Below are 15,331 nucleotides of genomic sequence, written 5' to 3' on the forward strand. Positions count from 1 at the left end.
CTCGCACCTCAGCGACCTGGATTACGCCGACGACATCTGCCTGATGTCACATACGTTCGAAGGCGTGAGCCGACAGCTAACAACATTAGCAAGGGAGGCAAGTAAAATTGGCCTAAGAATAAATATTGCCAAAACAAAAGAAATGCGTATAAATACAAACAACACCTTAAAACTCCAAATAGATAATACGGAAATAGAAGAGGTCAAGGAATTCCTATATCTAGGAAGTATAATTGACATAAAAGGGGGGACCGACGCAGATATAAACAACAGAATAAAGAAAGCCCAGCAATCCTTCAGAATGCTGAGCACAGTATGGAAGTCAAGCGTCTATACACTAAGAACAAAACTGCGCATATTCCGCACAAATGTAAAATCCACCCTTTTATATGGATGCGAAACATGGAGGTCAACGAGCTCAAGCACACACAAACTCCAAACCTTCATAAACAAGTGCTTGAGAATGATCTTGCGCATATTCTGGCCAATGACAATCTCCAACGATGAGTTGCACCGTCGATGTGATGAAACTCCCATTATAAATCAAATACGCAAGAGAAAATGGGGTGGATTGGGCACATCTTGAGAAGAGACGCCGGAGATATCGCCAGAAATGCGCTAGAATGGAACCCACAGGGGAAGAGAAGGGTTGGTAGACCGGCCAATACCTGGCGAAGATCCACAATAGAGGAGCTCCGAAACCAAAATATGGGCTGGAACGAAGCAAAGGCGGTTGCCCGAAACAGAGTCCGTTGGAGGGCGCTTAGTGAGGCTCTATGCTCCACATAGGAGCCAAGAACATTATATATATATATATGCAATTCAAATAGAATGAACCTGTCCCTCTCATAATCAAAGCTTTTTATAATAGGTGTACATATTCTATAAATGCTGACACAATAAAATGCAATATTTGTTATTGAAAAGCTGTTAATACAGAAAGCCCATATCTTGTTATAGCATTTGACAACTATATTTTATTTTTTTCTGGATTGTTTCAGTCCGAACAAAATAACATTTACCTACAACCATTAAGTAGTTGACAGTTCACTCAATAAGAATAAGAACAGAAGAAATGTTGTTCGAACTCTGGTAATGGCGAAATATACACATTGTAATTCCTCAAATAAATATTATTATGACATATTTTAACATAATATTGAATGTTGTAAATTAAATAAATAATACATACATGCGGATTGCATAGTCAAAATTCTATCTATTGTTTTAACAAGATATCTTAAAAAAATATATCCATATATTGTATAATACTTACGCCAACTTCCTCATTTAGATAGCTAAATATATGTATGTACATTTGATAAGTATATGACGAACCGGACAAGACATAATAAACAACATAATTAGCGATTTATAATAATGAACAACATACGAATCAAAAGCGTTCGTTATTATTGCACGTACAGTATGAGTTTCTAATACATTAAATGACCCATTGCATTTCCTCCAAATATCCGCCCCTTCGATTGTAAAATCGTCCTACTTTGTCATGAAAACATTTGTTTAACTTTTGAGTGGAATGTGCTCAATGCGACGGTAAATACGATTGAAAAAAAAAGTTACTAAATAATTTCCTCTATATGGGTCATTCAACCACCAGATACATCCTACTGTATGTAGTTGATAATACAAATAAATACTTTTCTTGTTTATGAATAAATCAAAAATTGTAATAGTATTCATGTGAACAACGTTCATGAATATTCTCTTATTAAGGAAACCACCTGTTATGGTTCAGGCACAGGCACAAGAATTGATTTTGTTTTGGTTTTCCATTGTTTTCATCATTCAGGGAAAGTATGTGATAACAATTTTCCTTCTTTTCGCGATCTTGAATATAAATTAATAACTTACGTTTAATTAAATAGTTGATAACAAACAATTTCATTTATACAAAATGTCTCTTTCTGCATTGCAGGACCATTCAGTGTATTCAATCTTCATAATTCCAAAACTTTTGCAATTCTGTCATTCAAGTAGTTTCAGTCTCAATTGGACTCTCCTGTAATAAAAATCACATCGTACATTCAAGATTTCTTATTCCCATTACGCAACTTACTTCTATGCTTTCCAAGTCCCCGGATTGTGATTCATGATGAACAGATTCTTCGGAATCATATTGATTGGGTTGGGGAGCGTGTAAATTACTCTTTTCGTGCAATTGCTCCCTCAACCGATGTAATTCTTTCCGCATCTTCTCCATCTCTTCATCTCTTTGCTTCGTTAAGCTCTAATAATTAAAATAGAGAAAGTATAATAGATAATGATCAAAAAGTACATCTTAGCAAACGTCAACTACATACCAGTAAGTTTGTAAGCTGAGATTGAAGTGTGGTGGCAATAGGTTGTATTTTAGATGCAGGTACGGAAGGCACATGATTTTGTTTCGCTGACAGCTCGTTGCTATTGCACGATGGATGTTTGCCGCCAGTAGCAGCAACAGTCTCAGCATCTGTTATGTTCATTGAGTCATTCACAGCCGATATGAGTTTGTTCGCTAAAACGATAAAAATACCGTCAGTTGGCATACAATTTAATATTTTTTGCTGTGAATTCTTACCTTGATTTAAAGAAGCCAAAACCAGTTCACATGGTTCTACGTCAGTTTTCTTTTCGCCGACCATATCGGCAATGTCGCGATAATTCTCGCGAGGAATACTCAATAGGTCAGCGACTAATACTTCTTTGTCAGCCAGTGCTTTCTTTACTTCCTCATCCTTCCGTTTGATTTTCTCTGCAAACATATAGTAGAAGAAGTTAGTCGACATTCGCTTAAAACTAAAGCATTGAGTGCTACCTAAAGAAGTCAGAATAGATTCAGCAGTGTGAACAGAAGTTTCGGCCACCTGCACCTCAGAAGGTTCGATCAAAGGCCAATCATTGGCAGTCAATACCGTAGTACCACCCTCACCCGCTAAAACGTTGAAAAAAACCATTAGGACCATAAAAACGCACACACAGAACACACGCCCAATGTGCTAGTTAAGAGTTAACAACATAAATCACAAATAGTAGTACCTGAGTGAACGACAGAAGTGGCCGCGTCGCCTTCTGGTGCTACAGACTTGTCTATTGCATCCTCCTCCAAGGCGGCACTGTTTCGCTGACTGCTCCCGCTGCTTGTTGCCAATTCGGCCTCGCTAATCGGCTCAGTCTGTTCGAGGGATTCTGGTTTAGGCGCTGACAACTCTTGAGGCGCTTCTTCTCCGGCGTCATGATTCCGTTCGGCGCGTTTGTTCTTGCCATCTTTGGACTTAAACGGCTCGCTGGCATCAGCTAAGTATTTAAACCATCTGAAACAAGTCAAATTTTAAAAATTATTGAGAGCAGCTATATTTTTTAAAATTAATCACACGTGCTGACAAATCATACTTCACATTATTGAACATTTTCAGCAAGCAACTGCGCATTTATGTTTCACACCCGTGTCCACCAAAAGCAGATTGTTTGGTAAAAACTATTTTTAGCGTACTAGCGCGCACATTATTCGTCTACGCGCCCGATAATCTATACGTTCGTATTGAGAGGCAATATGATCAGCAGCATCTGAAGCCGGCTGGCTCTTGAATGTTTCGTATGTTTAGAAAGCGTCTGGATTAAAGACATTTTGATTCAAACAAACACGTTAATTTTGTTTTTGATCGACCATTCCACCGTTCAAATACCCATCGCGCAAGAAAATACAGTTGCTAAAATAAATTACATTAAGAGCGCATAATAGAAGCATGTACTTATTTTTCAAATGAAATTTTTGTTTCCGAATGCATAATACATAAATTCAGTTTCTATTAGTAGTAGTAATGCGACGATATACCTGACAATGACACTTCCTCGTCGTTTTTCATTGCCACTACTATTTGGTAAAAGCCTCGCTCCGCAAGGCACATTCAAGCTGCCACGGCGTTGTACAGCAGCCAACAATTGTTTACTATCATCTAATGTAAGTGACTTGCGCCTTTGCGACATTTCGCTTCAATCAAAGTGACACCCACTGACACGCAATATAGAAAAGACGATAAAGTTTCGCACAATACTGCAATAACCACATTCAATTAAAAATGCATTAACAGCGGCGCGCACAGCTTTGGATGTTATTAAGAGTCATCAAAAATATTCGTTACAATACATTTTTAAATAATAGGACTGCAAACGCACGCACATTATTAACGTTATTTAACTATCGATTGTTTAATCAAGTAAATCACGACATTTTGTAAATATGTGCACAAATCATCAAATCGGCTCATATACTCCCAACTTTCAGAAGTAGTTTCCAATTTTGTCCGTCAGTTAGTTTTGCAGCCACTTTAAATTTATTATTTTATTTATGGCAAAAGTTAAATATAATGTTAGCATGTTTTCTCAACAGTCACTATTCATAAACACCTCACTGAAAGTTTATACGACTAAACACGTAGTTCCGCTTCGCATTATAAGTGTAACTTAATATGTTTTTTTGCTGTTTAAATAAGAAACTTTAGCGAACCAAATGCATGCAACAATTCAACAAAATTTGAAAATGGCATGATTTAGCTATAACCGAGAAGTATTCAACATGTTTGTGGTGTGTGTTGTATTCGAATATTTATAGTTCACTTTTTTTAGACCAACTTAATTTACATAATAATTAAATTGTTTTTGTTATACTGTGTTCAGAATGTTTCACTGGGCTGTCACTTTACATCAATTATGTTTCACTGAACTGCACAATTCGTATGTATTTCTAAACAAAAAATACTTCATTGGTGTCTACAATAATGTTGATATCAACACAGTAAGCAGTTACCAACGACGACCGAATACAAATAATTATTTTGAGCAAATAATCGATTTCATTAAAGCTTTCCTATTATTAGGGGGTCACTAAATTATTGGATCCATTAAATATTAGCGATTGACGTCCATATGTAGAAAATCGATTTTCACTAACGCACATCAATTATTTAATTAATTACACATTTTATATTATTGTTATTCAGAACCAACTTTGCTCTTCGTTTAGCTGAAACGAAGTGAACTAAAAAATCCACTGTAATAAAACCGTCGAGTGGGATTAGATGAATACTAATGAATATTCAGATTTAAAATACGTATAATAAAATCCCATGAGAATTTACGGCATCTTATTATTTATAAAAAAAATAAAGCCGAAACGACGCTATGAATGTAGGTGCCAGCGAAATAATTTCGACACGCGTATTCTTAAAAAAGCGCAGAAACCAGCAAAACTAGAGCCGCACAACATTGAATTGCACCCGTCACCGCGTAAGGAGCACAGACTGATGTGGACAAATATTCGCGCGTCCACTTCGCGAAGCTTGGATTTCGCACAGGAGGAAAGTGCGTACTTGCGTGGTGCTTACTCTCGCGCAAGTAGTTTGCTCTGTTGATTACTCATAAAGAAAAAGCCTTGGTTCATAATCTTAAAGCAACAAATATGCGGTAGTCAGTACTTTGAAAGGTTGCGCCAAATAATCTAAACAAAATCATTTTAATTTGCCACTTTGCCAACTGATATATTACCTCTAAAAGATATCGAAAAAATAGATAAATAAACAGGAAGAGTAAGAAGGCAAGCAAAGTTTGTTCTGCCGGCTGCTCAAAAGAATTCCAAAAAACCATTACGTTGCTCGCCCCAGCACAAATATTATCGTTTGGCGAATCGCAATCGTAGCTTCTTTTTAGTATTTCATCACTGGAAACCGCAGCGCAAATAAATTACAAATTCGACAATACTCTGCCAGTGTATATATTCACGGTGGTACGCTTTCTTTTAAATATAGTTCCGCTGCATTGTGTAATTTTGTGCTATTAATTCATTATTAGCGTCGAGGAACGCAATGTAAGTCTATTAGGTTTGCATCAATGTTATTAAAATGAAAACCATTAGAAACTGGTGCAACCGACCTAGTTTCTAAATAAAGACCATTCAAATTAGACCAGAAGAAAAAACGAATGCATTAAAACTTAACAGTGGAACATAATTCCTTTTCTGAACGTCTTAAACTAATGAAGTAATAAATTTTACTCACGATTTTCGCTCGGTTTCGTCACTACACTGTATTTCATACATTTGGCTGTTTGACAGTGAATTACTGAGAAGAAATAAACAGGTCATATCTGAAAAATAAATAAATATTTAACAATCGATGATAGAATAAAGTTTGCTGTCATTACCAGCTGCATTAGGCCGACAAATCAATCCGGAAAGCTTAATGAAAGGCGATTGCCACGTATTATTCGTGTGGAAGCTTTTCCATGCAAAACGATCTCCTTCTTTGTGTAGTAGTATCACAGAGTCTTTTAATAATAACATGTGTACCGGAACAGTTTTGTTCTGTCTTTTTAAATTCACCGTTCCTTCGCGTACTAGAATCCAGTCACAAGTCTGAAAATACAAAAATCAAAAATTGTTTATAAAACATTTTATAACTCCCAGTGCAATTACAATGCTTGAAAATATTCGTTTGACATACCCTAATATCACTGGGGACGTCCAGGTGATTTTTAATATCATCCAGTCTGTATTGATTGTACGCTGCCGCGGCTGCCTCGTTCGCTGTGTGCAGAATACCCTTGATTTTGTTAAACGCCACCTTCAAATTGTCAAGTTCGACGGCACTCAACTCAGGGTTCACACGCATTAAGCTTTCCTGAATATCGATCAGTCGTTCCACTAGTAGTTTGTACTTTGTAGTCCTTTGCATTTCTTGTGGAATAAGTCCCTGCAGCGGCAGACGTCTGCAAAGATTGTTCTTCTCGCAAGATGCAAGGACACTCTCGAATTTCGAATCACGCTTGCGTTTCTCGGAAATTAGTTCAAGTGCCTGCTGCTGCTTCTCGCAGAAACGAGAGACGGCCAAGCAGAACTTATTACCCAGTTCACCATCGAACTGTAAAAGAAGTCGCAACAATCAAACAACGTAACAATATGAGAAGAGCACGTTATGACATACCAATCCAACTAAAAGGTCGCCAATATCAGGCACTACTGCTTGCTCGGCGCGTTTCTTCTTCATCGCCAAGTTGAATTGATTATGAACGAGCAATACCTCCGGCAAATTAGCAAAGACTAGGTTTTGTTCATGTTCAGTGATCACCTTTGTATCGGCAATATGCTTCCGAAACACCTGATCAAGAACTTTCAAGTTTCGAACATGAGTACGTTCAGTGTGGAACAATTCTGTAATGAAACATTTTAGTAAAAGTAAACGCAAAACAAATTTTAACACCTCACCATTAATAACATCTTGTCTAGCCTTTTCCTTCGTATGTAGTCCGGATAATTCTTCTTCAGTAAGCGAACTCTTCCAGTCTGGTGGATCAGGCTCCACGTCCAAATCGCTATCATCTTCGTGGTTGCTGAAGTTATCGAGCGATCTGTAACGAATGTCGCATCGTTAATAATATATAAAGATTATGTAATTACTTGCATTCACGTTACCTTGAACTTATACTACTATTCGAAGAACTGCCGGAACGCTCTTGAAAAGTACCCGTTGAATCGTTGAAAGTCAACACCTCACTGCGGGAATAAGACATAGTCAGGCAAATATCTAATTAATATTGAGTGTAAAATGTACGAGCCGCTTATCCACGTACCAAAACGCTGCCAATTTTGTGATTACAAATCAACGTTTTATCAGTCAGATAAAAAAAAAACCAACAACACTGAAAACGTCTCAGTGATTTTAAAATTACTTGCTAGACACTTAATGATTGATTACTCAAAAATAGGTTTCATCCAAGTTCATTTTAACGGGGCCGTAAAGCGTTGTTGAGGCGTCTTAGTCAATGAAGCAATAAGCGTCTCTAGAGAAAATGATCATGCCGTGTTTAATTTTACAGACGCGCGAGCTAATTATAAGGAAGGAAGACTACAGCGAAATTTGTTTTCGCGAGTAAATTGCATGCTTTGATTGCGCAAAATAACCATACATAGGACATATGGTGTATGTACCTTTCTTGGAATGAGGATTTACGCGCTCCATCATGATGAGAATTGTTATTAATGCTGGCACATTCCATCATATCAGTAAGTCAAATATACACACAAAAAACAGCGATTCTCGGAAACTACGCGTCGTGCATCACTTTGATTCGGCCGTATTAACATTTATCGATAATTAGTTACTGCGTAATGGTACAATTAGATTGACTAAGAAGTACATATTGTTTACGGTCGCGATTTTGTGCGAACATTAAGCGGATTCCCGTCGAGGTTGGCAGGCGGCGGGTGTTGTGAAGTTCGCCAGGGAGGCGATCTATATGGGGGATGGTAGGTGGTGGACTGTAAAGCGCAAGCGTGTTTTCACCTTCGCCTTTCACCGCACCATGCCAAAATGCACTAAACACACGCCAAATTCACCCGTGTGCCTACAGTGTACACATAACGGAGGCGTGTGTTTGAACTAGTCTTCTCCGCACATAGAACAAGCGCCGAGAACGCGTCTGCACGAAAATTGTCGATGCAACTGTCTGTTAGACTGCCGGCAAAGTTCAGGATATACAGGCTACACGACATTGGCAACGGTGGCGGCAGGAAAAGCGCACACGCAGCCTGAAAATCAACCGTTTCAAAATTTCGTAAATAAACGCAACTCACCCGGAGCGTAACGGATCGCTGACATTCCTTTTTTGTTTACGATTCTGAAACAAAAAATATATATAATTTAAAAATATTCTATAATACAGTGAAAAACAATACATATAATGCCTTGGCAGGCAATGTTTTAACATATTTTTCTACATAATGCGTAAATGTTAAAAGCCATCTTTCATATACCGATCAGTAGTAAATCAAATGTCAGTCAAATATCAGAGTTACAGCGAAACTTTTTGAGTGCATAAGATTGCAGGCCAGATGTTAATATGTGCGCTTCCTTGATTTAAAGAAAATATACAAATGTAGATGATATCTTAGACTGATTTTAAAAATGCATCGAACCATTTGTAATATTTCTCCTGTTTTGCAATAATTATTTTTTCACGTGCAGAATTATTTCTTAATGTATATTTCCATCGTACGTCATAATTATTTGTTGCAGTTGATGGCTGTCAAGTATGTGTTTTGTTAATCTAAATGTTTGCACTTACATTGTTGGGCAATTCTTATCAAAAAACCAATAATTTGCATGGGATTTGCATAAATATTGTTTAAAACAAGAATTTTTCTTAATTGAGTGTATCGTTTACGATGGAAACGTTAATTTTTTGTGGCATGCTGTTTTTGCTTCTCGGTAAGTTAAAATTTAAAAAAGATGACTGAACCATGTGAAACTTATAATTTTAGCTCTGGTCTTGGCTGACTCAAATGACGACTTGAATGAGGAAGATTTTTACATACTGCTTGAACGTAAAATAAGAGAGGCAATCGACTTCAATTGAGAGAATAGAATAGAAATTACAATGATATAACTGTATCCTTGCCTTTCGGTCAAAAATGAGCCAGAAAAAGTTGAACTAAATGATTGTGTGTTTTGCAATAATTCGTACCTTCTCTGAATGCTCCTTAACACTCTCCGATCGGTTGATGTGGTTGTTTTGTCTTTGTTTGTTTCCAGTTGTGGAACCGGGTAGAATAACCACCGAACTAGAAAAGAAAAAAAGTAATTCACTAACAAATAATCACTGACTTTTTAAAAATATGGTTGACTGACGTTTAGTTTTCTTTCAATGAGTCACGAATTACACACAATATCACAAACATGATTGATATATAAAATGCACCAATTTGTAGCACCTTTTACGCATCTTTAAATTCTTCGAGTATTTCCGAAAAGTGAACAAATGATCACTATCCATCATGAATGGTACTCACAGCACAACGCTATGCAAATTATTTAGAAGTATCACGATAACGTGGCCATCAGATTACTTTTGTGGACTGTATACGACTGCACCCAATTGATGTCGGAATATCATATTGTTATCATAAACGCCAACGATAACTTTATGAAAAAAAAATACGCACTCACGTATAGAAATTTAGATAGTACAGTCAGTCAGTACATGTTTATTGCGCAATATATATATAGATATATATTTTATCAATAAGTTTCGCAGATGTGTTAAAATTTACGTAGAATTTACGTACCTTCTGAAGGGAGCGTTATCGTTTTCGACATCACCTTGTCCTTGCATGTCAACATCTCTGGATTCCTCACGAAATGCGTCTGGACGTCTATCCGAAGGAGTCCGCGTCACCGGATTTCCAGGCTTTGATTCTGCAGCGCAAAAAAAGAATGATTACATTCGTGTCAAAAATGCTATTAATATACATATTAGTAAGGCAGGTGTGCTAATATCAAGCTAGAATCCGTAGGTGAGACTCATGACTCATAATGTTTTCACATGTGTTCTTAATTTTCTAACTAGCTGTAATATAGATTTTACAATAAACAATTCATAAAGTATGAATGATTCATGCTTTAATCTTTCATTTTTATGAGATTGATTCGACGCGTTTTTAATCCGTGTTTATTTGGGTCTGTAAATGATATTTTAATGTATGCTCCTAATTATTGTCGTAATCGCATCATGCAGGTGCATTCGCAACTTGACCTGACGCCGAGCACGTCAAAAACTGCTAAATTGCTTGCAGTAGACTGTATCCAATTTGTCGTGCCGAAAGTTTGCTCATACCCTCAACCAGCCAACATGACAAAGTCGATAGGTCATTGTACTGCTCATGTCGCGTGGAAAATACAGTGTAAATTACCTGTAATATTGACACTCGGAATACAACTTGTCCTCCTATTCATGTTATTAATATAAGCGTTGGCCACATTATTGTTTAACCTATTGATGTATTCTTGAGATCCAAAACTTTTCAGCAGCGAAACTTTAGAGTTCTTGTAATTATTCTCGTAAGCCATAAAGTCAAACTCGTCTTCAACGGACTTGGTGTTGCTGGAATGCTTCTTGCTATCCACCAGTTTTCGTCGGGTGCGCAACAGACTTAAATTGATGGCGCTGCTTGATTTGGATTTTGCCAAAATTGGCTTTTCATCGGGAACCATGATAACATCATTAATAGGAGCTTTTTTGGGCGTTACTGACACGCAATACGGACGCGTCCTAGTAAATTCCAAATTTGAGGATTGTCTAAGTAAGCGAAAATCAAAGCCTTTTTTGTCTACCACTGCAGTTCCATCCTTAGACCCCGATTTCTTTGACTTTTTCTCTTTCTGTTCCCTAATGTCCGGCATGGAAGGGACTATGCTCACACAATTTTCTGTTTTCGTCTTGTAAATCCGACTTCGGACACGTTTGAGTACGGAATTCGGCGTAGTATCACCAGCAATTTTAGTCTCGGTGGGCTTGTTTGTTTTAGGTTTCTGCAATTTCGAATCTGACCGTTTGACGGCTTTCTTATTCGATTTCTTGTCGTTTCCGTCCAGCACGGTGACCTTTCCAACCTCGTTAATGCTAAATTCGGCCATCTTTGCGTCAGGCTCGTCTGTTGAGCCTTTCCCCAACGTGTGTCTGAATAAATCACTAAACCGCCGCTTCTTCTCTTTGGGATCAGACTCTCTGTCTTTTGACGAACTTAGCAGAAAAAATCCACTATGCGCGCGCGGTAGTGTGAATTTATTGACACACTCAGTATTGCCATTCACAAAATTGTCATTCACCATGCTGTCACTGTATCGTTTTAATGGATCCACGGGAGGCGTTGCATCGTCATTTTTCTTTCTCAGCACAACATCTGCAGTTGCGTCGTCGTCATATTGAGTTATTAGCGGTGCCACAGGCTCCTTTGAGACATCGATTTGATCATCGCCCAGTTTACAACTCTCTTTGATGTCTTCAATTAGATCAGGCGCCTTATGATCCACAACATCGATACTAGTATTATGTTGGTCACGCTTGCCGGCCTTCGTCGAGGGCTTATTGCTGCTCGTTTGCTTGGTCACACTTTTCTTCGAGGTGTGTTGAGGCTGTGTCGGCGTCGTGCTGCTATCGCATTTTTTATCCGTCTTACGCTTCCTTTGGGACTTAGACGAGTTAGTTTTGCACGGGTTCCCAGTGTTGATATGCTTGTTACGGCCATCGGCTTGTTTCGACCACATTTTGTGCACTTTTACAAACTAAATAAAATTTAATAACTTTGAGAATTTCGAATAATTTGATGTAGCACCACCATCTTCCAACACGCACACACATTCGCTTGATAAGGAGATTGTTTTATATGTAATATGTACTCCGAGGTCGACTCAATCGATTTATATATATTGCTCAGATAGGATCATAATTTAAAACCGTGTCACCAATAAACCAGGCATTAATGTGCAATGTTCAATAGAAATATTAATTTGCCGATTATGCGGTAATTTTGCAATGAGTAAGTGTTTGCTAAATCCACTGCACGATCGAACGGTTTGGCTACGACTAAACGAAAACCACCAAAACGCGAATGCAAAAACAATCTGTTGTGCGTAGATACTAAAAAATAAGGATCGCATCCGTTGATGCTGGATCGTTCTGTGGTTTCTATTCCACAAAGCGAAAAATCTTTTTGCCACATGTTGCGTCGACAAATAAACAGTTTTTTATTTATTTGCATGTGTATTTAAAGCCTGCAACCGTGGAAGACTTTCTAGATATAAAATGTATGTTCAACACGAAAATAAAAACCCACTTACAAATATCAAACAAGCTTTCCGCCAGCATTAACTGCGACTGGAGCTATCATTCGAGAGATAATTACAATTAATCAAATAATGATTATATCCAGAACGCGGAAAAAAAATATTTATACGTTGTTTTTAATCCTAGGCACCAAAATACGTAAACGACTAACAAACGCAGGAAAAGCAAATAAATGTCCAGTATGATGTGTGCCATTGACTGGCTATCCAAATATTTTTCACATAATGTATGCACTTTAAACTAGCTTTATCATTTCGAGATGGGTTTTCCACTATTGCGATCATTAAAGCAAGAGTGAAAATTATATCAGATAGTGTTTCATATTTCGGAATTTAGTTATCAAAATAGAGCGGGCATTCAATGCAAGCTGCCACACAATGAAATGTTGTTTACACTTTTACTGAAAAGGAAAATATGTCAAGTACGTTGAACATCTGATTGATGAGTCAGCACTGTTACCAATCGCGCATCATTCAAATAGTTTTATTTACTAATTTATTTACTGTTATACGAAAATATCTTGCGGTCTTTTCAGCCGTGGGGAAAACCTTGACTAGTACAAAACAATGACATTGCAGCTAATGTAAAACTCATCTAAAATTGCAATATGTAAAAAAAAAAACCTTATTCACACGTCGGTCACATAATATCAAATTTACAAGAAAATGAATAATGATTAATTCATAACCGCAATATCCGCCGACTATAGCTAAGCACAACTCAAGTTGAAGCTTAATCAATGACTTCGCGAGGCACACTTACAAATTAATGTCGTTTAATAGCAAGCAACCAACTATCAATTGTAAGAATGATTAAGTAAGTGGTCGGTATATCCGGCAGAACGAAGCGTGGACGGCCACAAATCGAGACGAACTCTAGCTAAATATTCGGCAAGTCTTAATAAAGAAGCCCTTGAAGCACATTAGTTTATACAAGTACAAAGTTAAATATACATAATTACGCTAACAATCTCAAATATCAATATTGGAGATTCAAATTTCAGCTATTCCAATTATAGCATGTCAATGTGTTTGGTTCATTATGCAGTTGGTTCGCGTGATATGGATTTTGCTTTTAGTATATTGGGAGACCGCCGTTATTTGAATTCCGACATGAACCAATAATGGCGCACCTAAATATGCGCATTTATTGCATAGGAAATGTCTAATTTCTATGAATCGCAACCAAAACATTTATTGCTTATTAGTACTTAGATGTTATTATTGTTTGTTTTAAGTTGCAACAAAAGTGTAAAGCTAATACCCAAATATTTGGCGTTCTTCAATAAAGAATTGTCCCGACGATAAAATTTAGTAGCACAATATTCGTTCATAATTTTCAAACGGTTAGGATGACGACGTAAATAACTACATTGTTTATGCGCTTGGGATGTATGTAATATTGCAATCATCTATTGTTTTGAAATCTTGATAAATATATTAAATCAAATTAATACAGATACTTGTGCTTTTGTTTTGTAGCCAGCTGATATTGGAATATGAATAGATTTACCATTGCTAAGTGAGCTCTAGACACCAGAAATTAGTAATTATGAGAAGGTATCATAAAAATGTAAATGTTTATGCAACGAGTATATTAATAAGAATGACACATTTCAAAGGCACTAAACAAACACAATGAATAGTTAAAATATGAAATGACTTCTATTGCAGATATTATATAATTCGCTACAAATTAATATCCTTCCCTTTAGTCCAAAGCTTTTATGATTTCATTCCAATGCAAATATTCAAACACCGATATGAAACATCAAAGTTGTTTTCTTTGGAATTTGTAAATATTTTCATAGTGATTGCAAAGCGGGGAGACGCTGTTTTACTTGAAATGTTTGCAAATCCAGTAACTAACCAACAAATCGTGGCTTTCTCATACATGAAATATTTTAATTGCAAACGCGCATTGCTTAATCATTCGTCATCTTATATTTCAACTGCGAGGCAGTCAATTTACGGCGCTATTGCATATTCAACAATAGAGAAACGTTAATAATCGAACACACTCAATTGTGCATAGCAAAAAAAATTAAAGGAATTGCTCGGGAAACCGATAATAGATGAACAGTACGCATCAGAGAAACGTAATTCGATTCTCAATCCGACATAAAAGCTGCATCGTGCATTTCGATTGTTAAAAATATCACAGGAAGTATACTTCCGCACAGGCTGGCAGCCCAAGTCCTGCGCAGTGTCGGCCGAATTCAAGTGCTGTGCCAATGTGCCCATGTTTTATGCAACACAAACACATACAAGAATGGAGTAATAGTCAAGCGCAGATTGGAATCGCACAGGTCCTCGTATTTGGCATTCGTTTTTGCAACGGCCATGTGAACGAGGTATGGCTTCCATTAACGGACTATGTGTGTTTGCTTAAGTACGTCGTAACAGAATGAAGTTTCACTGCAGAATATTGGCGTAATTGAAACGACAAGCAGACGCTCTATTCACGTCGCTGCGCGCTCGAGTCAAAACAGTGTTGGCATTTGCTTTTCATATTCGCGCCGCAATAAACAACGCGAAATAATAAAACATCGTCGACATTGAACAGGCAGCCTAACTCCGTAGCGCGCTGTTTGCTTATCGCGAAACACGATGCGCGCAATATTAGTAAGAGCACACGGGTTTTCGTGTAAACACAC

General features: G+C 37.3%; 1 protein-coding gene and 1 long non-coding RNA gene across 7 annotated transcripts in view; one reads left to right on the forward strand and one right to left on the reverse strand.

The window, feature by feature from the left end:
• Positions 1–1,118: 1,118 nt before the first annotated feature.
• RhoGEF2 (Rho guanine nucleotide exchange factor 2) overlaps positions 1,119–15,331 on the reverse strand; it is a 45,301-nt gene continuing 31,088 nt past the window's right edge. For 5 of the 6 annotated variants that reach the window (XM_065305906.1, XM_065305911.1, XM_065305909.1 and 2 more), the window contains 15 exons: positions 10,118–10,247; positions 9,517–9,613; positions 8,627–8,670; positions 7,466–7,546; positions 7,259–7,401; positions 6,978–7,204; positions 6,498–6,914; positions 6,199–6,409; positions 6,054–6,141; positions 3,040–3,314; positions 2,819–2,935; positions 2,582–2,755; positions 2,325–2,518; positions 2,081–2,251; positions 1,119–2,023 (listed from right to left, as the gene is read on the reverse strand). In XM_065305906.1, the coding sequence (XP_065161978.1) occupies positions 1,994–2,023; positions 2,081–2,251; positions 2,325–2,518; positions 2,582–2,755; positions 2,819–2,935; positions 3,040–3,314; positions 6,054–6,141; positions 6,199–6,409; positions 6,498–6,914; positions 6,978–7,204; positions 7,259–7,401; positions 7,466–7,546; positions 8,627–8,670; positions 9,517–9,613; positions 10,118–10,247 (2,399 nt within the window). In that variant the 3' untranslated portion in view covers positions 1,119–1,993. The remainder of the gene's footprint in view (positions 2,024–2,080; positions 2,252–2,324; positions 2,519–2,581; positions 2,756–2,818; positions 2,936–3,039; positions 3,315–6,053; positions 6,142–6,198; positions 6,410–6,497; positions 6,915–6,977; positions 7,205–7,258; positions 7,402–7,465; positions 7,547–8,626; positions 8,671–9,516; positions 9,614–10,117; positions 10,248–15,331) is intronic. The other variant, XM_065305908.1, reaches the window with a different exon arrangement.
• LOC135794584 (uncharacterized) lies at positions 9,126–9,488 on the forward strand. The gene is made up of 2 exons (XR_010548917.1): positions 9,126–9,260; positions 9,314–9,488. It is a non-coding gene; the product is annotated as an uncharacterized lncRNA (long non-coding RNA).

The sequence above is a fragment of the Atheta coriaria genome, unplaced genomic scaffold, assembly GCF_025399875.1.
Source record: "Atheta coriaria isolate IRGN ID8LTWV9N9 unplaced genomic scaffold, Caltech_Dcor_3.1 hic_scaffold_6_pilon, whole genome shotgun sequence".
NCBI lineage: Eukaryota > Metazoa > Arthropoda > Insecta > Coleoptera > Staphylinidae > Dalotia > Dalotia coriaria.